This window comes from Mercenaria mercenaria, chromosome 3 (genome assembly GCF_021730395.1).
Source record: "Mercenaria mercenaria strain notata chromosome 3, MADL_Memer_1, whole genome shotgun sequence".
NCBI lineage: Eukaryota > Metazoa > Mollusca > Bivalvia > Venerida > Veneridae > Mercenaria > Mercenaria mercenaria.
The window spans coordinates 33,066,184-33,091,109 of NC_069363.1; the positions used below are offsets into that span (position 1 = coordinate 33,066,184).

At 35.5% G+C, this 24,926-nt stretch overlaps 1 protein-coding gene across 4 annotated transcripts in view; it reads left to right on the top strand.

Annotated features, from left to right (window-relative positions):
- The window catches only part of LOC123525153 (nucleolar protein dao-5-like), a 58,911-nt gene that overhangs the window by 28,306 nt on the left and 5,679 nt on the right, over positions 1-24,926 (top strand). Inside the window, exons 1-11 of one of the 4 annotated variants that reach the window (XM_045303952.2) lie at positions 10,052-10,184; positions 12,140-12,277; positions 13,264-13,538; positions 14,238-14,448; positions 14,952-15,135; positions 16,199-16,335; positions 18,676-18,997; positions 19,835-19,873; positions 21,912-23,019; positions 23,333-23,541; positions 24,630-24,793. In XM_045303952.2, coding sequence (XP_045159887.2) covers positions 12,179-12,277; positions 13,264-13,538; positions 14,238-14,448; positions 14,952-15,135; positions 16,199-16,335; positions 18,676-18,997; positions 19,835-19,873; positions 21,912-23,019; positions 23,333-23,541; positions 24,630-24,793 — 2,748 coding nt within the window. In that variant the 5' untranslated portion in view covers positions 10,052-10,184; positions 12,140-12,178. Of the gene's footprint in view, positions 1-10,051; positions 10,209-12,139; positions 12,278-13,263; positions 13,539-14,237; positions 14,449-14,951; positions 15,136-16,198; positions 16,336-18,675; positions 18,998-19,834; positions 19,874-21,911; positions 23,020-23,332; positions 23,542-24,629; positions 24,794-24,926 lie in introns of those variants that run through there. The other 3 variants (XM_053538135.1, XM_053538134.1, XM_053538136.1) reach the window with 3 other exon arrangements.

The following is a 24,926-nucleotide window of genomic DNA, read 5'->3' on the forward strand; positions in this document are numbered from 1 at the left end:
TTAAAGGTATAGAGCTCTGTAACTTATGTTTTCTTTTCTAGGTCAATTACCAACCTCATTGGGTCAGGTCCCATAACTCTGACATGTATGTATTTTTGGCAAATAATGCCTCCTTCTGGACTTCTGAAAATCCTGGTTTAAGTTTTGCATGCAAGTTACTGTCTCCAAATCAAATGCAGATATTAAACCAAATCAAATGCAGATATTAAATTGAAACTTTTTTGTATCTTCACAGTTATAAAACTAGGTTATAGCATCAAGTCCAATAACTCTGACATGCATTTTTGCCAAATTATGTCCTCTGTGAACTTAAAACTTCTGGTTGAAGTTTTGCATGCAATTTACTATCTCAAAAACTAATGCAGATACTGGATTGAAACTCTAGCATTAAGGGTAATATTCCTGCTTCTAGGACAACAATTCGAACAGTCGAGCATTTGCTGTCTTAAGGACAGCTCTTGTTTTTGTAGATGTTGTTAAAGATTTAGTCAGCACTAAACTCCGGTACAAACGAGTTAATATCACAACTAAGTCCTCTACACGTCCAACAGGCGGAACAGTTAAATTGTCATGAAAGTTATTTACTGTACTTGCCAATCAGGTTGTAAACATTAGTCTGCAGTAAGTTGCAGAAAAGTAGGTTTGGAATGTAGTTCCGTCTGTTCGATGTGCAGAGGACTTACATAGGCGTAACCAGAATTTATTGGAGGATGTGCGAGTACGAGAAACGACGAGTGGGATGTAGGTGTGGGAGAGGGGTTCTCCTTCCGCAGGTGGGGGAATGGGGGCCTACCCCAGAAAATCTTTTAAATTAAGAAGTTATTTCGGGCGACTTGGCGTGTATTTGAAAGCTTACTAATGGGTAGAAATGCGACTTATTTTATCGCTTTTTTCTCTGAATAGTTAATTGTATATAACGTTTTTGTATGTTCAGTGAATTTATTTGTAATCAGTAAGTTAGAATAATAATAATACAAAATTAATATATAGAAAGATTCAACATTTTTTCTAAAAAAATATTTGACAGATGCGTTGTGCATAGAAAAAAGGTCATTGTTGTTTATGAAACAAAGTTTACATTGTACCATTTATTAGAAAATTAATGTAAACTTAAGCTGTCATTTTTATATATTTCATTCCACTATTGTGAAAAGGTATATAGCTGTACATAATTATTTTCGCATAAAAGTAATATTATATATGCTCTGATCTTTCTAAAAATCATATTCTATGATACAAAGAATAACTACATGTGCATGTACCCAGTTGAGAATATTTGGCAAGTAATAACTAGTTCACATTTGACCTGCGATGCGTCTGCGGAGCCCGTAAACAGCTCGTTTCCTCCATTTCGTGCAGGAGGCGGCAGTGCGATTTTCGTACGGATTCACGGGCTCCGAAGCCTCTGCGATTTTGTTTAGTGAAAAGTATAGACATGTCACAGGTGGCATTGCACAATCCCCGCACGGGCATCTTTAAAAGGCTGCGCGCAGATAGTGTAACCAACGCACGATTTTACGTGTACATGGTGCCCAAAAGAAATAATAAAGAGATTGTAGACTCGTGGGACCTTCGCATGGCCCTCGCACAGGTGATGCAAGGTTGCCGCTTGCTGTCCGTGTGGTACCCGTGAAATCACACGGATATAAAGCAATCATCGCCTGGCAACCCTACAGCGGCCGCTCCATTGCCGTGCGGCGGCCTTGATATGGACAAAACATTTTTCAGATGATTATATATATTGGCCATTGAGCCGAAAACAATTAAAGAATGGCCATTCAAGGGTATTTCATTAATAAAAACTGCAAACTTTGCCGAAAAGGGGGCACTTGTCGCCCCCACCCTCACCCCCTGGACACCCTGGTTACGCCCTTGACTTAACAATCTAAAGTTTACTACATCTACAAAACATAATAGCTCAGAAATCAGGACTTGTTTGATTATTTGTATTGATATTGTATTGATAGAGGTACTAACTGATAGATGTGATATTTTACAAAAAGCTAATACATGCCATATAGCATTTAAGTAAAGTCTGACTTCGATCATTCTTTGACAATATCTATACAGTGTGATAACTTCTCAAAATATCATTTTTGTGAATTTTAGTAGTTACATAGAGTGGAACATTTTATGTAGAGGTATTTGTTAACCATTTCGTAAAGATAATGCTAAAATTGTTGGTTATCATGTTGTTTATTAGGCGGCCATATTGGAAATAAGGAAGTCATATTAGATTTATGATGTAATATTGGATTAAAATGCTTTAGTGATTATGTCTAGTGAACGTTGTTATACTTTTCTGTTATCATTTGGATGTTTGACACACTCAGATGCAGTATAAAACATACTATGAATCAATTCCAGAAATCCCCATAAGTTTTGGCGGCCATATTGGATTTGGCAGCCATATTGGATACATATTATTTCAAATGTAATTTTCAATGACTGGTAATAGACTCTGCTCTTATCCTTTAAAATTTTGGCATGCTCAGATAAGTATATTATGAAGTTAAGAGGGAATTCCAAATATTCGCACTTTTGTTTCATTTTTTCAACATTTTACCCCAAAAAAAGGGTGTTTGCATCATTGAATTTTGGTAGATTTTTGATATGTCATTCCTGATATGTTATACATTACGCATGCCAAATATCATTTCTGTGCAAATTTTTTCCCCTAAATTTCTTATTTTACTGGGCTACATCTGCTATTTATTCGTGAGGGTAATTTTACATTAAAATGGCTTAAATCAACCATGCATGGTATACTTCATTGTTTTATTTTCAGCGTAGTCTTAACGAAATCTATGAAAATCATACTAGATCTTTTAGGTGACCGATTATAAATGTCTATGAGTGTATACGATTGCCATTATTTCGTTCAGATCATAATTAGATTTTCGTTAAAACTGCATTTTTATCGAGACAAACTCTTCGATATATGTTAGCGATTCGTATTAGTTACATACAACCACATCCTCTACAATATTTGATGACGTTCTAAAATGAATCTAATTTTCTGAAACATTTCGCTGTCTCTTATTTTGTCAATATGTAAGGAACGCTAAGGAACGCTGATACCATTCAAGATTTCCAAAGTTCTTGCATACTGGACGGCATTTCTCAGTGCTTTCTCTGGCGCCAGAAATAAACTCGCCTTACACAACGTGGTTTAGCAAAACTCTATATTTCGGTCGTGCTGTAAGTGGGGTCTAAACGAACTTCACACCCTATAATGGAAAAAAAACACAACAGACACTATCATTTTATTTTGTTATTTTATGATAATTTTTCTACGTCGGTTTGAAGGAAAAGGGACACTTGGTAGGTCTTGAAAGTGATCTTGGTAGTTTATTCGTTGCCGCTTGAACAGTTACATCAACCGCAGCTTCAACCAGTGAACGCTTTGTATTTTTAAAAGTTACACAAGTGGACTAGTGGGCAAAACAAAATCCTCTTCATCATCATAACAGCAATATTTTACTTTTTTGTCGGACATACTATATGTTGTCACGAAAAGAAAGATCTTTTCTTAATTGACGTCGCGTATTTCCATAATTTTGCTAAAGAAATAAAAGGTAAGGGTAGATTTCCCTGAAGCACAGAGTACCCAAAACAAAGCCAGAGAGCAGTGCATCGCAAAGTAGGCCCTCAACAAAAAGAAAGTGTAGCGGAAAAATATAGAAGACGGGTTGCTTGAAAATCCAACAAGTACATTTTAACTAATTAACTATATGTAAAAATACAAAAAAAGAATGGGTCAGGGGTTGTTAAAAGGGTGCAAACACGCACGCACACACAAACACGCAAGTCTGCACGCATACACGCGCGCGCACACATACACATACAAACACGCACGCCCGTACAGATGTATGTATACATAGTAAATAAACACAAAAGCAGGAAAAACAACACATTAGGGCACCGCCCAGGGACGGCCGGTAGCCAGAAATATGGTAGGGACTTAACCTCACTCATAGTTCAAGGAGAGGGGGTGAAAATGCAAGGGGGCGATGAGGGAAGAGGAAAGAACACACAAACAACAAACAAGACAATAAACTGTACGGACAAAAAAAAACAAGGTGAAAATAGGGGCACCGTCTTGGAACGGTCAGTAACCTATATAAAGGAAACTGGGGGTTAAATTGCGTTTAGGGCATGTCAACCTTGCACTTAAACTATTTTCAACAAGTTAGACAAGGCAGTGTAAATAAAATAACTCCCCGCTGAGAAAGGCTCTAACATTAGTAACAAAATACCAAATTATATAAAGTAGAACATATAAATAGGGTCAATCTAAGGTATAAACACACCAATGTACTCAACGACTTGTCTGAAGTCAGAGCACCAAGAGCCTAACGTTTAAGGGCACGACTAAGCAAGCTGCAAGACAAATTCTACTCACTCGGTCCGTTTTTTTAGAATTTAGGAGAAAAGCAAACGGAGTCTTTCACTTTATTAATCATGGCACCATCAAATAGGAAAGCGTAGCGACTAACTATAGATTTGTCAGTCACCAGACATGCGTTGTGCTTAATGATTTTCGAATTGTATCCACTTTTGAAAAACTTTTTTTACACACTTTACAAATATTTGATCAAAATAAGCATTATTTTAAATTTTCCGAAGTTTATAAACTACACCCCCATAGTATGCGGGTGTGTGTAAGACCAAGTTAACAGAAGATTTTTAAGTTTGTGTTATATAGTCCAAGCGAATTACAGAGAAGAGACGGGTATATACCGTGAATGTTTTATTGCAGTTTACTGAAGTTATATTGAACATGAAACTGCAGAATGACATCTTGTCATATTTGGGGAACATTTTAACAGCAATGTTCAACCCAATGTAACGGTGCTATTTTTAGCTCACCTGAGCACAAAGTGCTCATCGTGAGGTATTGTAATCTCGCTGTGTCCGTCGTCCGTGCGTGTGTGCGTCCATGCGTCAAGTCGTCTGTCGTCAACAATTATGTTTAAACCACTGAATGGATTTTGATGAAACTTGGCCTGGATGTTGCTTGGGTGGTCCTCTACCAAAGTTGTTCAAACAAGTTGTTCCGCTTGGTTGCACATAGGGGATGCCAGAGCTAAAAGTAGAAAAAACTTCAAACGACATCTCCTAAACCGATGGTTCGATTTTGAAATAATTTCACACAAATGGTCCTTATGTCACCCTCTACCAAGATTGTTCAAACTATACCGATTCGTCAAAAAACATGGCTGCTGGAGGGCTGGTCATTTTTCCCTATATGTATATAGTGGAAACTTTAAAAAATCTTCTTGTATGAAACTGCTTGTCCGATTATAGAATAATTTTACACAAATGGTCCTCGTGTGACCGTCTACCAAGATTGTTCAAATTATTTTGATTCGTCAAAAAACATGGCCGGCCGCCAGAGGGCGTGGTCACTTTTCCCTATATGTATATAGTGGAAACTTTAAAAATCTTCTTGTGTGAAACTGCTAGCCCGATTTTAGAATAATTTTACACAAATGGTCCTCGTGTGACCCTCTACCAAGATTGTTCAAATTATCTTGAGTAGTCAAAAAACATGGCTGCCAGAGGGCGTGGTCACTTTTCCCTATATGTATATAGTGGAAAATTTAAAAATATTCTTGTTTGAAACTGCTAGCCCGATTTTAGAATAATTTTACACAAATGGTCCTTGTGTGACCCTCTACCAAGATTGTTCAAATTATTTTGATTCGTCAAAAAACATGGCCGCCAGAGGGCGTGGTCACTTTTCCCTATATGTATATAGTGGAAACTTTAAAAAAAAAATCTTGTTTGAAACTGCATGCCTGATTTTAAGATAATTTTACACAAATGGTCCTCGTGTGACCCTCTACCAAGATTGTTCAAATTATCTTGAGTAGTCAAAAAACATGGCTGCCAGAGGGCGTGGTCACTTTTCCCTATATGTATATAGTGGAAAATTTAAAAATATTCTTGTTTGAAACTGCAAGCCCGATTTTAGAATAATTTTACACAAATGGTCCTTGTGTGACCCTCTACCAAGATTGTTCAAATTATTTTGATTCGTCAAAAAACATGGCCGCCAGAGGGCGTGGTCACTTTTCCCTATATGTATATAGTGGAAACTTTAAAAAAAAAATCTTGTTTGAAACTGCATGCCTGATTTTAAGATAATTTTACACAAATGGTCCTTGTGTGACCCTCTACCAAGATTGCTCAAATTATTCCGATTCGTCAAAAAAACATGGCTGCCAGGGGGCGTGGTCACTTTTCTTCTCTGAATCAATTATAGCTAGAGCCTTGATATTTGGCGTGTGATATCAGATTTGTAATGTCTACCATAATTGTTCAAATTATTGCCATAGGTTCAAAAGTGTGTGTGACAGGTATATAATATAGGCTAACATAGAAGAAACCTAACTCTATACTTATACAAACACATTTGAAGCCTTGTATTCAGGAGAGCGCTTTAGGGTCAATGACCCTCTTGTTTTATTAAATAAATATCAGCATAAACACTCTCTAATCTATGTACATATGCTCTAAACAAGCAGTTATATCAAAAAGTGTGTCTGTACTTGTTTAGAACCCGTCATTTATGATTAGTGATCTTTATATTAATGTTCCTGTACAATATAGAACATGGAAGCTTCAAGGTACGTTTAACTGCCGTGAATTTTCATCTGAGATAGAATGTCTTAGTCATAATCTGATCAAACTATATTAATGTTTCTTTGTTTATAACTACTTTACGATCTTGTGTTCTATTCAGTTTAAGCGTCAACCTTAAAATACGTTACGAATACAATCCTTTGGAGTTTATGTTTCATTTCAAGAGAATATATTATGATAAAACTGTGTAAGCTTTGTCAGGTTTTCTAATATTCCTGTAAGTATGCGTCATACTCTATAAATTGGTCATTTGAAAACTTGGCGGTAGTAAGACAAGTAACATACATACCTCAGTTTATAACTGTTTCTTTTTTATTTTAATTTTGACAACTGGCACGTTACAGAATGTTTATTGATTTAAAAGATTTGACAGTTATATATGTTTAACAAAACGTATAAAAAAAAAACTGTTAGAAAGGTATAAGGGTCATTAATTTGTTTGTAGAGAACTTTAAAACATTACCAGTATTATTATTTTACACGTTAGTTCTATGTATGAACTTTTATTAGGTAGAGTTTCTCTTTAACATATTCATAAGAGACATTCATTGACAATACAATATTTACAGAAGACAGTACAGACGTGTGACATGTCCTTAGTTTAATTTAAACATTTTTTTTCCTCATAATGTACATAAAATTATATAAACATGTATTACATCTGTATAGATAGGATTAGAACGAAAGACAATGTCTTATATGTCTGGTATATCTGTTTTATTTCGTTTGTACTGCCCTGAGCTTTAAGATTTAACGAATTATGGAATATCTTTGATTAAAAAGAATATAAAAATGAAAATGACCAATACTCTAACGATAGAAATTCTTTACAAAATGTATGACTGAAGAGGGGGGAGGGGGGAAGGCTAGATAGAAAGGAAGAAAAAAAAGGAAGGGAAAAGTAATGCCTCATTACCAGTGAATTGGATATGTTTGAATCATTGGAGAAATCTCTTGATTTTTGATATATAAGATTGTAATAATGTAAAAATTAAGGTATTATCTTGACCTGTTACAGTTGGATTCTCAAATAATAGTGTATCCAGGTTAATGTTAAAATTTTGAAGACTGCCAAGCAGAATTGTATGAATGTCATTATAAAACCTGCAGTCGAAGAAAAAGTGAAAGTTTGTCTCAATTTCACCATAGTTTCACAAAGGTGTAGGGGGTATGTTTTACAGAAACATCATAGTTGAGAGAACTACATTTTGTACGAAGACGTGTGTGAAGGACCTGTAGTTTCCCAGTACCAACATAGTAGTAGGATGGGATTTTGTTTTTGTTTTTGTTTTTGTTTAGGTAACTTTTAAATGAAGAAAGTGATGCAGATTGTCGAACATTTAGAGGCAGTAAATTCCAATCCCGAAGGTAAAAAATGAATTAAAATAAAGTATGGTACGGGCTTGAACTCCACGGACATCTTCCGAGTTTCCAAGGTTGTATCCTTTAACATGTTACTTACGTAACTGTAACGCAATATGTTACTTTGCCATCGATTATAGAGTATTTGTAATGCGCTCACTATTCTTCATTTAAGTCTGAAAATGTGCTTTATCTATATATTGTGCAATACTTACAAGAAAATGATAAAGTACTTCCTGGACAAAATATGATTAGTTGCAATTATTTTTGATGGAACAAATTTCTTTTCTGTGGTCGTGTGAATTACAGTTAATGTCAACAAGTTGCTGCTTCAAAGCACGAGGAATGTGTAGGATGGAATTTTTATTCTTTAATTAAATTGAATAAAAATTCGATTAAGGGTACAAAATTGTTGCTTCGGCAGTACTTACCTTCCAACATTTTAAGCCTTTTCAAATGGTATGTATTAAACGTAACAGAGTGTTAGAGGGTAATATTGAAAATAACACATGTTTACAAAATGCTGCAAGTTATGTTATCATTCCCCACACATCATCGACACTATTGTGTATATCTGTATTTGGATATAAAAAGGTAACGAACTAGTTTGGTGGAATTACTATTTTAAATTACAGCCAGACCAAACAGATTTGTTGATCCTGATTTGATTTCTTGTAATGGCAGCAATGTTTAATCTCGTGTTTTGTTATACTACTAGGAAATTAATGAGTGGTGACACAAAGCATATTAAATACAAAATTTATTTTAGCAGATTGATAACAAAAATCTTTTTAAATCAGTTAAAGATCTACAGTCTATGTGGAACTTTGAAACAATCATAACTGATAACAATATGAAGTATGTTGACTGTCATTAGATAGTGAAATAAAGATATCACAGGGTGCTGCGTAAAAGTATACATACTGATGTAGTTAAACAGGATATAGATAGCTTAATTAAGGGACACAGTAGCCTGTCGCTTAGCAAATAGACTGAGACTGGGGTTGCACGAGGGTATTCCAGACGTTTTTGTTTTTAGGGGTTTAGATTCACACCTAACAATTTAGGTCATGTGGCTATTTTACCCGCTTTTGGTGGTGTTTCTGGCATGGGCGGGCACCTATGTTGAACCATCGACCTTCCATAAGCCAGCTGGATGACTTTCTCACATGAAGAATTCTACACCCGAAACTAGGTTTCGAACACATATCGGTGGGGGCAAGTGATTCGAGGTCAGGCAGCACTCGGCAACAGTGACCTCCTTTCTAGATATGCATGTACTGCTTGATGAAAGAAGAATTTGAGAAGTTTTAGGTATACTTGTATTTTGACTCCGGTAATTTAGATTCCTGGTAGAGATTATGTGAGGCGGTTAACATAGAGCAGATTACATTTGATTTTGTGTTTGGTTTAACGTCGCACCGACACAAAGATTACGTTTGATTTTGTAAAATGCAATAAGGAAATAGGGAACTGATCATTTGTGTAAAACTGCTTCTTGTTACAGACATAGGCCTACCATGTGCAATGCACGCAGCTTATGGTAATTTGAATATGGTAACGTAAACATATACGAGCTGTTTCAAAATTAACTCTTCTAAAGTGAAAGAACATGCATGTAAAGCTATAGAAAGACCAATTTAGACTATTCATGCCATATAGATCAAATTGAAAAAGTTCAGAGAAGAGCTGCTTGATTCGTCACTAATCGCATGTTGGCCATCATTAGAGATAATTAAGAAGAACTAGAGCTCGTTTAATAATGTTCTCTAAGATTGCCCATCATGTAGTAGCTGTATATCCGGAAAAGAATTTATTTATACCAGCTGATTCAAGAACAAGGCATGGACATAGTAATTAACATAGGAGATGTGAGGCAGTACAGTATTTTCATCAAATTTTAAAGACCAGTCATCGTTGAATTTATCTAAAAATATTATGAAAATTACTTGCTGTAATATATAATTACAGGTGTAGAGAAGAAACGTGCAAATTTCAATATACCTGGGAGATGACAACAACAAAGTGATTGCAGTCGCTGTCAGTTAATCTTGGTCGTTAGAAGTTTGTTTGTTTACAAATGGCGGTTGGCAGAAAATGATTTTTTCCCAATTTTACATTTGTTATGCGACAGTCGGACACTGCGGCAGAAGATAAAGATTAATTGCTGAGTAAGGATCTAAATGCACATCATAGTATGTTTACTGCAACATTTGCAAAGATTAAGCTGTCAAGAACACTCGAAAAAACCTTTGTTGTAATTTTGAACATGATTGTGCATGATGATCATGATAAACAGCCATGAATTTGATGAAATTGCTTTGAAAATTATATATATATATATATATATATATATATATATATATATATATATCAGATCATAACGTTTAAAATAAAAAAATAAAACTTGTAAATGGTTTACTGTTCACCCAATTATTTATAACCGAGGAACTTCAAAGACACATGCATTGTGCGTGTGTCACAGACTCACACATAATATGAAAAAGGCAAAGCCTCTGAGCGAGCGTAGCATAAACGGCAAAGAAACTATTCACTGCTTAAAACAATTCCGAGAACCTATTCACTTCAAAAGTTGAAAGAAACAAAAATTTGTTGTCATTATACGAATATCATACGTTGCCATACATATTATGGAAAGCCGGTGTCACGGTGACCTCATTACCTGTTTGTGGCGTTCTTATTGCTTATATATGACATTTTATCCATTTTCTGGCCAATGCTTGATCTTTTAAACGAAAATCATATTTTTTTCTACCAACTGGAAATCTTTCTTGCATTATTTTTGAGTGATGGATAATATTCAGCAATCAAATGAAGTTCTGTATTCACTGCCAACAAAGCATTTCCTGTGAGCACCTGTCCTCTAGGGACACGCACTTCGTAAAATAAAAGCAAAATTGAAATTATTTCCATAACAACTTTTTTAAAAATAAAGACACCTAATGAACATTGAGATTTTAACTCAAATATAAAATTTGAAAAAAAAAACAATTTTCCCGACTTTGACGGAAGTAGAACAAAATGGCGGCACCCAAAATGGCGGCGCCCAGACGAGAGAAAAATTTTTCAGCTACATCACTTTTGCCCCATTCGTCACACCTTTGTTATATTCGCCTACACATTGCTGTAAGGCGAGCTACGTGCTCGCTAATATGAAATAAGGCAAAGCCTTAAAGCGAGCTCAAAGAAATCGGATTTAGCTAAAAATATTATGCATCATTTATTTGTCACAAAGAAACTATTCCCTACTCACAAGAATTCAGGAGAAACCATTCACTTGAAAAAGTCTACATTTAGTGTCACCATACCTGTAACAGTGCATATCATACATTGCAAATATTATGGAAAGCCGGTGTCACGGTGACGTCATTATCGCGTTCCCGTTTCTTTCTGCTTATTAATGACATTTTTTCCATTTTCTGGCCGATGCTTGATCTTTTGAATGAAAATAATTTTTTTTTCAAACAACTGGAATGCATTCTTTCATTATTGTTGAGTGATGAATATTTTTTAGCAATTGAATGAAGTTCTGTATTCACTCCGGAAAGAAGTACTTCCTTTGAGCACCTATCCGTTAGGGTGCACTTTTTAAGAACTTCCGACGAAACTTTTCAAATCCATCACCAAGTGTGGAAGTATACTTGCGTTACCGCAAAGCTCGATTCTCGAGCAGGCCCTATGGGCTTGCTCTTCGAGCTCGCTATTAAGGCCCTAGATCGCACTCACACGCCTGCTATTCCATTCACCGGTGCTACGTACGTGTAATTTCTACTGCATGAATAAACGTCACAAAAAGTAAACATGGAGGGAGATGATTCAAAACCAGGGTTTTTTTTGTGTTGAAAAAACTTTCCATGTGAGAGCGTCTCCGTCTTATAGAGGCCTTCGCCTCCCAGACCCCCCACAAGGGGTTAACCACCCCTTCGAACTCCGATCAGTTGGATAACTTAAGGTTGTGTATACCTGGATTTCAGTCTTCAAAAAACTTGTCATTCAATTTTTTGCTTTCATTTTCATGAATCAAAAATGTGTTGTAAAGCTGTAAATAATAACTAAGCAAGTACTAGCTAATGTAAGCACGTCAAAGATATTGTTTGTTTTTCAGTGACTCCATGATGCATGTTTGAACACCAAGCTTTAAATAATGCAGCGTAGGAATCCAGGAGCAACAGCTGCACTTCTTCAGAAAGCTAACAGTCAGCTGAAAGGAGAAAAAATTGAAAAACCTGAAGATGAGCTGAATGTGAGAGCATAATTATCTTAACCTGGAATTATAAATTCATGAAAAAATTACTTCTTGCATTGAAATTCATAATTGCTTTAACAATCATGAATGATAATAAGAAACATAATAATGTACAATCTGAAAACTTTGAGTATAAAACTTACTGTATAAAATTCAGAAATTGTCATTATGATTTGATGACCCTATATGGACAATCAGCAGCTTCCAGAAAATTCTATATTTTCATCTACTGTTTAAGTATTTTCACTTTCTTTTGTCGATAATATCACTCATATGAGCATATTGCCTTCTGTACCAGTCAATAAAGTTGAAATCACATTATTATTATTATACCAGATTTATATAGCGCCCTTTTCATGATCTATTTCACGTTCAAAGGCGCTTTACATAGTTCAAATGCAGCCACACATGGCGCATAATTCATTCTCTACTAGTACAGACACAGAGCGATCTGACCAGAGGGACAGAGTGAGACAAAGCCCCCTTGACAGAGAGATCAGAAATCAGATACAGGCTTGTCCGGCTAACTTAGCCAAGCTCGTTGCGAATAGACAGCCTGGTTCTTTAACATGCCCAGTGTATAGCACTGATACACGCAAGGATTGCCTGGGTTCCTGACCAGTACACCTCTAGTAAAGGATACATAGTCAGGCGGAAAGAGCTGATAGTCAATAAAACCCAACCCAAAAGTGTTAAAAAATGCCTCAGTAGACAAACTCTGTTTTTACAGTAAGCACAGTGTAGTAAACATTTCTAAAAAATTTAAAAGGGGCCTCCATGCATGGCCAAGTGGTTAAGATCACTGTCAGATTTAGAATTGTTTGCCCTTTACCTATGTATGTATGCTTTATTATATAAGTGGGTCATTTAGCAAGCATTCATAAGATAAGCAGCTCTTCCAAGAGATTTGTGCATGTCTGAAATATTTATGTTGGTGTGTCTTTTATCCTAACAAAACAAGGATCTTGATTTTATACTTTCAGGCCTACATCAGTTCACTTACACAAAAAACCTCCAAACAGCAGAAGACTGTCAACTTCGAAGATCTTGGTGACAGTATTTCCATATCAAGTGACATTGAAGATATTCCTGTCAAACCAACACCAGAAGTTGCCTCAGGTAGTAAGTTTCTGAAGAAGAAGCCGTCTGTAGGAGACCAGAATGTTGAACCAGCCACATCAGGGAATAAATTCTTAAAGAAACCACAGGTCTCTGCTGGTTCACCATCACCTGCTGTTAAATCTCAGGCTCAACAAAGGTATATCTTTCACATGTATACAGTTTTATTAGAATGATTAAGTATGGTATGGTTCTGAGAAACACAAGTGTTAGAAAATGTAGCAGTTACTGTAGCTTTTATGAATCCCCCACCACTTTGTGCATAACTCATGAGTCAGCCATTTTGGCTCAATGTCAAGATCACAACTCAAGGTCAAAGGTTTGAGCTCTGTAAACCCCTCGAAGAATTTTCATGAAACTTGGGTCAAATGATCACCCATCAAGATGATGTGCAGAACTCATGAGCCAGCCATGTTTGCTAAAGGTCAAGGTCACAGCTCAAGGTCAAAGGTTTTAGCCTTCAATTTTGTGTCCCCTCTGTATCTCCTAAACCCCTTGAAGGATTTTCAAGTTCATTGGTGTTGTCATACATGTACTATAAAATATACTTAACAATGTTAATGCTTCCACCAAATACCATCAACCCTTTTGCTGTCCATAACATCGGCGGGGGATATAGCTGTCTTTCAGACTGCTTTATGTATAATGGGTTCTGTTACTGTGATAATTATTGGTATGTGGAATGCTAAAACTAGGAATTTTATGTGAAATTTTAATTGTCTTATTAAACAGAATGAGAGGTGTATAGTATTTCTGCTGTATAAAGACTTTCAATGTAAATGTTGCTCATTAAAATTTTTTTTTAAGAATATTGAATTATTTTACTTATCTTTTTAAGATATGGCAGTCAGTCAGTGCAGAGTGCTGGCTCGAGCAGGCCAGGGAGCCAGCTTGGGACCAGTCGTCTGGCCCACAGTGCCCTAGACAAGGCTTCAGCTATCACTGGCAAGATTCAGCAGCGAGTGGCCACGCGCAAGACCTATACATTAGAGTCAGACAGTGATGAAAGTTTTAGTGCAGTTAAACTCTCGAGGTCTGGTGGAGACCAGGTAACTGGCAACATTGTTAAACTTGTCTGTTCAGGATAGGCTGTAATTAGAAGTTTTAAAGGCCAAGGAATTAAAATGTCATCTAGAGAAATATGGGTCTATGTAAATTTCTGTAACTGTACTGTGTAATTTCCAGTTGCAGTTTTTCTGTAAAATTAGAAATACTGTTGATTGCATATTCATTATTTTTTGATATTGTAATAATTGAAAAAAATGGCAACCACCTTGGTAGCATAGTGTAGAAGGCCCACTTCGAGTGTGGGAGGACAGGTTGTAGTTTGCTCTCTGGCCATGTCTACAGCGTGATATTCGAGTGAGGCAGCACTATAAAGTTGGGCATTGTGCTTGCTGCTACAAGTACTAGTAGACACCTTTGTTTATATGACTGAAAAGTTGTTGAGAAAGACACTAAACCCAAAATCATACAAAAGAAATGGCATATTATTTTGAAACGTTTTCACACTTTATATATTTACAAAATGTTTGTTTCTTAATATATTTAGATATCTGAATCTCAGAATTCAAAGACGGACAGTGTAAAGATAGGAAGAGACGGTGGTAAGTTCATGAAGAAAACCACACCCAGTCCTGCTCCAGTCACAGAACCACCTAGAACATCCACAGCACAACAAAACAGAGGAAAATCTCCAGCAAAACAACCAGTGGCTAATCAGTCCCAGAAAAAAGGTTTAATAGCTAGTTTATGTGATTGTTTCATCTAGGGCTGTCATCGATAGAAACGATATCGATGTATCAACGATATTTTTTTGTCGATCGATTATCGATTCCCATTTTCAAAAATCGATATTTTACACAGAGAAAAAACTACCCAAATAAACACTCAGACCCTAAAAAACAACTAAAGTTCACAAATTTGTAAGTTTGGATAAATGCAAAAAAGGAGTGAAGGCAAAAAAAAAATGAAAGATGTTATTAATTTTTATGTATTTCTTTTATTTCATAAATACAAATACAACACAATCAAACAGAAATATGGAAAGTAGGCAATAAAACTTAAAATAGCATTTACAGGAAGGTATATAGTATGCATATGAACAAATACGTCGTTTATCTAACTTAATAATCAATATATTGATGTATCGTCGATATTTGTCTTCTGATATATCGGTATCGTCGATACGCCTAAGACCCAATCAATGACAGCCCTAGTTTCATCAGTCAAACCAATATTTGAATATTATTTCAGTTATGTTATTGAGTTCTGTCAACTTAGCAGTATATCTGGTTTTATTACTAAAAACAAGGTCAAAAGTCTAACCTGAAAAGCTACATTCAAAAAACACATTTAGCCATGCAATACTCCGCATGGAAATAGGGGTAAATATAAATATATACATGTAAATGGCAGTTTAGCATGTTATTGTGTACATGTAAACGCAAATGAACGTAACAATTCAAACATACATGTAGGTATAACAAATAGACACAAACGTTTATGAAAAAGGAACACAGCAGAGTACCAATCACTAGTGAAAATGGGTTTCAGATAGATAACTGACCTGTTTCCCATATTATTTCGGTATTGGATTCCTTCTAACATCCCCTTGGGATAAACTCTTTGCATCCGAGTAGTCCTCCCCATAGCTGTGCATAAGAGGTTTTCAGTACTTGACTCCAGTTTCAATTATTTGACACTTACTTATGAAATCAGTTCTATCACTTTATATATAATATATTATATGTAATAAATTTTCTTTGAGTTTCAGAAAGTTTATGCATTGTTTTACAGCCTCCCCATTCCAGCTGAAAAGTTCCTTGAAGTATTCTACAGATGTTGTTCTTACATCTGAGGAAGAAAGTTTAGCAGAATTTGTTGGTGGTCTGCCTTCCTCCTCTGACAGTATGGATATAAAACCAAAACAACAAGTAAGACATGTTTTGTAACATTTTGTAACATTTTACAACTTGAGACTCAACTGGGCCTCTGATAGGGGCCTCCGTGGCCGAGTGGTTAAGGTTGTTGACTTAGAATTACTTGCCACTCACCAATGTGGGTTCAAGCCTCACCTGGGCATTGAATTCTTCAAGTGAGGAAGCCATTCAGCTGGCTTACGGAAGGTTGGTGGTTCTACCCAGGAGCCTGCTCGTGATGAAATAATGCAAGGAGGGGCACCTGGGGTCTTCTTCCACCATCAAAGCTGGAAAGTTGCCATATGACCTATGCTTGTGTTGGTGCGATGTTAAACCCAACAACAAAAATGGGCCTCTGATGAAGCTTTACCTAGATGCCTTTGGAGATTTATTTTTCAAAGTAGACCTAACATATAATAAACATATACTGTGAAGTCTTTGATATTCATGGGGTTCTAATTTTCTTTGACTTTATGGTTGCGTTAGTCCACAAATATTTTGAAGAAATAAGTTTGAAATTCAGGAATACCTTTAAAAGGCTTCTTACCATAGACCACTTACTGGATCTTTATCAGCCTTGGTCTGTAGCATCATTATAATGTCCTCTCCAGTTTATTCAGTCAGGACAAAAAGGGGCCTCTAGAACTTCTCATCCTAAAGCGTTTGATGAATCTTCATTAATTTTGGTCTGTAGCATCCTTGTAAGGTCCTCTCTCAAATCTGTTCATGTGAGGGTACTTTAGGTGCTTTGTGTTTCTTATACTAAACACAGTTGTTAACCAGGTTTTCAACGAAAACCTGAGTTATTAGATTGGGGTAGATGTCGGTCGGGCGGGCGGCGGCGGCGGTGGCGGCGGCGGCGGCGGCGTCAAACTTGTGTTTCCGGTCAATAACTTTTGTTTCGGTAAAGATATTTGAATAAAACTTGGTATGTATGTAGCTTATATCAAGACAAAGGCTGGGATTGATTTTGGGGTTTCTGGGGTCAAGGTCAAGGTCACTGTTACTTAAAATAGAAAAAGGGTTTCCGGTCAATAACTTTTGTTTCGGTAAAGATATTTGGATAAAACTTGGTACGTATGTAGCTTATATCAAGACAAAGGCTGGGATTGATTTTGGGGTTTCTGGGGTCAAGGTCAAGGTCACTGTTACTTAAAATAGAAAAAGGGTTTCCGGTCAATAACTTTTGTTTTGGTAAAGATATTTGAATAAAACTTGGTATGTATGTAGCTTATATCAAGACAAAGGCTGGGATTGATTTTGGGGTTTCTGGGGTCAAGGTCAAGGTCACTGTTACTTAAAATAGAAAAAGGGTTTCCGGTCAATAACTTAACTTAGGAATGAGCTATCATGATGAAACTTGGTGTATAGCAAACTTATATAAAGTTGTAGCTTGGGATTGATTTTGGGGTTTCTGGGATCAAGGTCAAGGTCATTGTTACTAAAAATAGGGTTAGGTTAGGGTTAGGGTTAGCATATCTTCTACATGCATGGAGGGATTTTGATGAAAGTTGGCACAATTGTTCATCATCATGAGACGGAGTGTCATGCACAAGAACCAGGTCCCTAGGTCTAAGGTCAAGGTCACACTTAGAGGTCAAAGGATACAAGAATGAAAAGTTTGTCTGGAGCATATTTTCTTCATGCATAGAGGGATTTTGATGTAACTTGGCACAATTATACACCATCATGAGACGAAGTGTCTTGCGCAGTTCCATTCTTAAGAATTACTTCCCTTTGTTGTTACTATAAATAGCTTATATTGTAACTTTTTCATTACTAGACGTAGGGAAAAATCGAGACCTATTTTCTGTAGTACAACATGCATGTTACATCCAATTTTGAGGTGTATTTTGACCAATCTCTACCTGGTTAGGATTTCTGTGTGGACTTAAAATTATTTTTTTTGTATTTTTTTTTTTTTTTTTTTTAGATTAACTTCCCTTAGTTGTTACTATAAATAACTTATATTGTAACTTTTTTATAATTGACCGTAGGGAAAAACCAAGACCACTTTTCTGTGGTACAACATAGTTGTTACTTTCTAATTTTAGGTGAATTTTAAGGTATCTCTACCTGGTAAGGAGTTTTTTTGTGGACTTAGAAAAACAAAAGAATTACAGTGATTACTAAACAACCACAAAATTAAAATTACATCTGCAAATACAGGTGCTAGAGTAAAGAAATTTGACGGGCGTATATTGTGACATTCTGGCACTCTTGTTTATTCTTATGAAAAGTGTTGAAAACCTGGTTTCGTGGCATTGCCGCGTTTCTTGTTAGTACCTTACCATTCATGATTCAGTATGTCATATATATATTGTATGTAATTTTACCTTATTTTGTTTATTTCAGTATGGCAGACCTGCAGGCCGTCACACTCCTTCACCTCAACCTGGTAAACTTGGCAAGGGCAGGCGCAGTCCTTCACCACCACCTCCTAACAAATCTTCTGGTAGACCTTCCTCATCTAAGACTCAAGGCCGATCAGTTTCCCCTCAGAACAAGCCACCAATGCTACGTCGCACACCATCTCCCAGTCCCCGCACACCTGAAAGAATGTCCCCAGGCCTGAGGCGTAGATCTCCATCTCCTAAGCTAATAAGGTCATACTCAGATGATTCTAATGTTGCAGAGTCTATTATTGATGAGGTAGCTGATGACTTTGGATTCAACGGTAATTGGTTTTTCTTGCTTAACTTTGGTTAAATGACAGATTTACTCTGAAGTCATTTAATTTCATTGACATAAAATTTTGAGCGTTTGAAAGGAAGAACAATTTTTTAAGAGGACAGGAATTGATGGCTTATTTTTTTCTAAGATTAAAGTAATAGAATATTTTTTACTCTTCAGGATATAATTTCATAGATTGTAGCAACAATGCAATCCTCAAAAATGTGTCTTCACATAAAAATATGTTACTTTGTAGTATGTCACTGTGTTTTTAAAAACCAAATGAGCCGTGCAATGGGAAAACCAACATAGTGGGTATGCGACCAGCATGGATCCAGACCAGCCTGCGCATCCGCGCAGTCTGGTCAGGATCCATGCTGTTCGCTAACAGTTTCTCCAATTCCAATAGGCTTTAAAAGCGAACAGCATGGAGCCTGTCTGGATCCATGCTGGTCGCATACCCACTATGTTGGTTTTCTCATGGCACGGCTCAAATGTAAAACTTAAATTCAAAATTACTTTAATTTTGTGATTTGATAGACATCAGACATAGCAATACTATAAACTTCACAGTTGATTATGCATTTCCAGGTAATGCTTCTTTCTGTTCACAAGGTGTTACTTTAGCAACACATATTAGCAAAAATTACACACTCAGTTACAAATACTATTGTTTTTACCTAATCAGAAAGGTATTATTGAATTTAAATATCTTTGATATGCATAGTTTAGGAATCAGGTTTACATAATCTTTTTGTTGAAATATTTGTAAAAATATCCCAGTGCCTGCACTGAAAGTGAATAACAATGCATTGTTAACAGTCAAGTTGCCTTATATTAGACTCTAATGGAGGTAGTGCTAAGGCAAGAAGAAAAGTTGGTAAGAAACAGGGAAGTGGTTGCACATAGAAAAAAGAACTGTAGATCATTTTGCCATGTCGTTTTTTTTTCTTTTTCAATTTTTCTCAGTTTTATTTCTGCATGTTGTTATACCCATATATATGATGTTATTTATTGGAAAAAATACAAATCATTTAGTGTACAATTTCTAATCAAAATGTTTTTTTTAATGTGATCTTTGGAGTGGGTAGATCTCAGAAAGCAAACTTTCCCTGAAATAACTTTCACTGTATTCTTTATTTAATAATAGAAAAAAATTCCAGGAAGTAGTGGCTATGCTGTATATTAGGAGGATCAGGTGTAAAAGAAAAATGACATTGATAGCCATTGGACTCTTCATAGTACACAATACTTGAAATTAAGATTAAAAACAAATGTACAACTACGAGGGATGTTGGTTATCTGAACCAAGTTATATCTTTTGAATTCAGCACCATTGCTTTTATATATGTTCTATCTGAACTATGTGGTATTTTGATTTTAGCACCGCTGTTTGATATATATTTTCTGTATCCAATATATTTTTCATGTAGGTCATTTGTTTGTTTATACAATGTTTGACTGGCACTGGTAGCACCCATTTGATTTTCATCAAAGTTTAGTTCTCCATTAAAAAATACAAAATGAATGCTATGAAACTTCTTTATATATCATATAGAAATTTCAGACATTATTCATATTTTACTCCCCACATCTGATGTGTTCTTAAGGTTTAGCAGTATATCACAAAATAACAGAAATTTTGAGTAAATGAACAGCATCATGACAAACAACTTATCTGTCCAGCAAATGTTTTACTGTTCTATCCCATAGAGTTGGATACTTAAAATATTCTAAAGGAGTTGTCCCCTTTTAAAAAAGAATGCCATTTGTAAAGAAATAAATGTAAACAATTGTCATAAATGATGTTTTACTAGTTATGTTAAGTTAAAACAAAACAAAGTCATGTAACAGCTTTTTTAAAAATGGTGAGTTTTTAAAGGCACTGAACTGTCTAGAAGTGTGGCCACTTCATGCAGTCCCTTTCCAGAATTCAATACATATATGAGTAAATTGACAATGGTTTTGTAGAATAATATAAATGTTTTATATGCTGTTAAATGTTCATGTAAAACAATGCTTTCTTTCTATGATTTGATGATGTTTGAACTTTTTTCTCCGAAACATGGACCTAACTCTTAAATGAGATGATGGGTAAAAGTACTGAAATTATGTTTTCCTTTAGCATTAAAGTATTGTACTCATAATAACATACTATTAGGTAATTTCTGTGTGATTACAAATATTCTAATTAGACAGTTGGACAATCTTCAGATGTAAATGTAGCCTAATGCACCTATGGCTTTCTGTAAAAATTAGACTATGCTGAAACTGCATACGGGGAATACGTTATTTTCCAAATGTCATTACCGGTCCACTACCTTAATTTACATGCAATTTAATCATTTGGTTATTTTGTTCATTGGACATCATTATTGCTGACAGCCCTCCATGTAACAGTTTTCTTGCAGTTAGTGAGTTAATTCCTAAATGTTCCATATGAAATATTGAGCACTCAGTGTTGTATTTGTAAACAGTCAGTAAGACCTATATATGTAGATAAGTGTGTTGTTACAAATGATTATCCTTTTGAAATATGTTATGTCTGTCGGAAAATATCAATGCATTTTTTACAAAATCAATATTAGACTCATAAAACATATTTTACCACATATTTCTTTTAATTTTTAGTCAAGTTATCGACCTGCTTGATTTTGAAGCAAGTTTGTTAATAACTGCAAAGGCATTGACAGTTGGTGATAAGTTAATTTGGAATTTTATATAAATAATTCAGAATGTTCTCCTTTATATCTGTTATCGAAGAAATATTTCAGGAGACCAGAAATTGTCTTTTCTGTTTTCTTGACAAGCTGTTTGACATGAAGAAACTTTAGTTTAGTTATGTCCCTTTTTGTTAAAAATTACCTCTGGACCATTTTAATATAATTGTTTCTGTAAGTCTTGTCTACTTTTTGCAGTAATAATGGACCTGGATGACCTTGGCCCTGCAGATGAAGATGAGATGCCCTACAGACCAGAAACACCCATCTCACGTAGTGACTCCCCCTCACCTGTCAGGTCTACTGCCAGAAAGACAAAAAAAGAAAATAAGAAAGGAAGAGGGAAGAAATCTTCTTTGAAATCTACTTCTGAAACATCACTCAAGGAGAAGAAGGAGCATGGTTCACCATTTAGAGCTTCGGCTGATAGAGAAGCTTCTGTATTTAAAGCAAGTAAAGATAAGGAGAAATCTCCTTTTAAGGCAAGTTCTAATGTGAATGAATCTCCATTTAAAGCTAGGAGCAACAGGACTGAATCTCCGTTTAAAGCCAAAGACAAAGAAAATAGGTCTCCATTCAGGGCGGCAGATACAGGATCTCCATTTAAAGCAAAGGGAGAAAGTTCTCCATTTAGAGCTAGCAATGAAGGTTCTTTGTTTAAAGCTTCTGATAAATCTAGCTCCCCATTTAATGCAAAAAGTTCAGACAGGTCGGAAAAATCTGAAAAAAGCAGAAGCAGTTCTCCATTCAAGTCAAAAGGGAAAACGTCGAAAAAGGCTCAGAAAAAGAAAGGTAGAGACAGATCTAAAGAAAGATCAAAAGATAAAAAGAATAAAGGTACTGATTTGTTTAGTTCGTTTGGATTACAGACTATAGATGATTTAATGGGACATTCTATTAAAGAGAGTGAGTATGACAGTGTTAGAAGTGAAGTTGAAGAAGTACAAAGTGAAGTCTCAGAAGAAATCAGAACAGAGAAACCTGGTGCATACAGTTATAGTCAGAGATTTGAAGACACTGAAACAGAAATTGCTACAGACTATGATACCACTAAACCTTCTGCAGCCAATTATACTGAAGACTTTGACAGTATATCCGAGAAGATTGGTTACAGCAGTGACAAGGGAAGGTCATCAGCTTCAGAAGTTAGGACAAAATACAGTGGTGATGAGACTGTGAGAAGTGAAACGGAATTTACGGAGAGTTACACAGAGTCTGTTGTATCAGAGTCTAAATATACTGATGATGATGAAGATAAAACATACAGTGATAGTTACTCTGAATATTCTGAGGATTTTACAAAAAGGTTTGTTACCTTTTAGCATTGTGCTAAATGTGTAGATTTTAACTGTTAACTTTAGGCTTAATTAAAAGATTATTTCTTAGTGTCTTTTACACTTAAATTGCAAAACAAGCTATCATGAAGTCAAGTGTTGAATTTGACTGAAATCCTACCTGCTGATGAATACTAGTCTAAAAGCTTACAATGTTGAATGTTCATTTGGATTGATTTAGATAAAAACTTGGTATCTGATAAACTTGAAATATGGAGTGAAACAAGTCATAAGTTACCATGCACAGAAAGTTTTTCAGTATTTTGGTTGTTTCTTTTCTGTTAGTATGGTACCAACCACCTCTAGATCTGATGTGACCCCGCATCCACGGAGAGGCATGGCTACAGCTGAGGTTCAGACAGCCATGGATGGGCTTCTCTATTCTTGGGACCCTGCTGGCACAGGGGTAGCCTTTCCTGGAGTTCCACTGGGACTGCACTTCGTGGATCCAACTCCTATAGCTACACATGTGGTATCTGCAGATTCTCTTGAAGGTAATTCTGTCTTTAAACAAAATCCTTAATGTAGCAAACATACATGCAAAAGTGTAGTCAGTGTGTAGTCATAATTCTGATTGTTGTGCAGTGTATTTCATAGTGCATTTAGAGTGAACACAAAGCATTGCTAATCAACATGCCATTTTAGAAAAGGGCAATGCATATCAGTATAATTGGAAATGCTCCACTCAGCACATCCAAGAAAAATATGTATAGCAGGGTTTACACAGACCTTGAAAAGTCCTTTGATTTGATGCTATTCCTTAAAATCCTGAATATGACTAAGACCCTTAAACAATGAAAAAATTGCTTAGATTATGTTAAACTGCCTTAATTTCACCCAAAACTCTTTGAAAAATGTTCAGTGAGCAATTTGTGTTGGGAAAAGATTGAATTTTAAAATGAAACAGAAAAAGCAAAGATTGTTCAAAGAAAATTTGGTATTTCTTTATTTATCAATATTGGTATCCACCTGTAGGGATTATAAGTAAAATGTCTACGATGACATTCTATTGCAGTTTACGCAGAATGTAATTTATGCTGTAACACAGTTTTTGGAAATAGTTGAAAAAAGTTGTTCAGGCTAAAATTCAAAATGTAATTTCAAGAGGGTAAAAATACGTACTTGTCCTTGAACAGTGCTTGAATTTTGTCTCAGATGTCTTGATGAACCAAAGATAAGTTGATCATTAATGTGTGTGTTTATAATATGTCTGAAATCACATACTTTAAGAGAGCTGAGAAGGTTGTTGGTAAAAACAACAGTGTTGTTTGATACAAGTGGTACATCTACATACATTTTTCAATTATTTCAGCTTCAGAAGCCAGTACCTTTATATCAATTTCTTTGGAAATTTGACACTTGCCCTTATAAACTTGTGTGTTAATGACAGTTTGTGGGTCAGTGTAACTGCCTAAATTAAGAAACTTATATTAACTGATATACAAAAACATTGCTTTTTTTGCAGACAATAACAAATTATTTGAAACATGAAAATTATATGCAATAGCTTCCATTATGCAGTCAGATAATAAACTTGGTGCTTTTCAAATATATTGCATTTCTTGTATTTTATGATCAACAGCTATGACAGCATATAGCCCAGCAATGCTTGCCCTGCATGATATGCTGAAGTCACAGATGGAACTGACACAAGAATTCCTCAGAACACAGAAGCAGATGTACGAGGATTTCACTAGAAATATTACACCTACCTTCAAATACACAACACTTGAGGATACAAAAAAGGTAAATTGTTAGGTTTTAAGAGGCCTTTTTTAACGTTCATCTCTATCATACATAGGGGTGTAAGAATAAGACAGTAGCCAGTGTAAATGTGCATTCTTTTAAATTTATTGCAAGGTGAACCAGTTGTAATTTC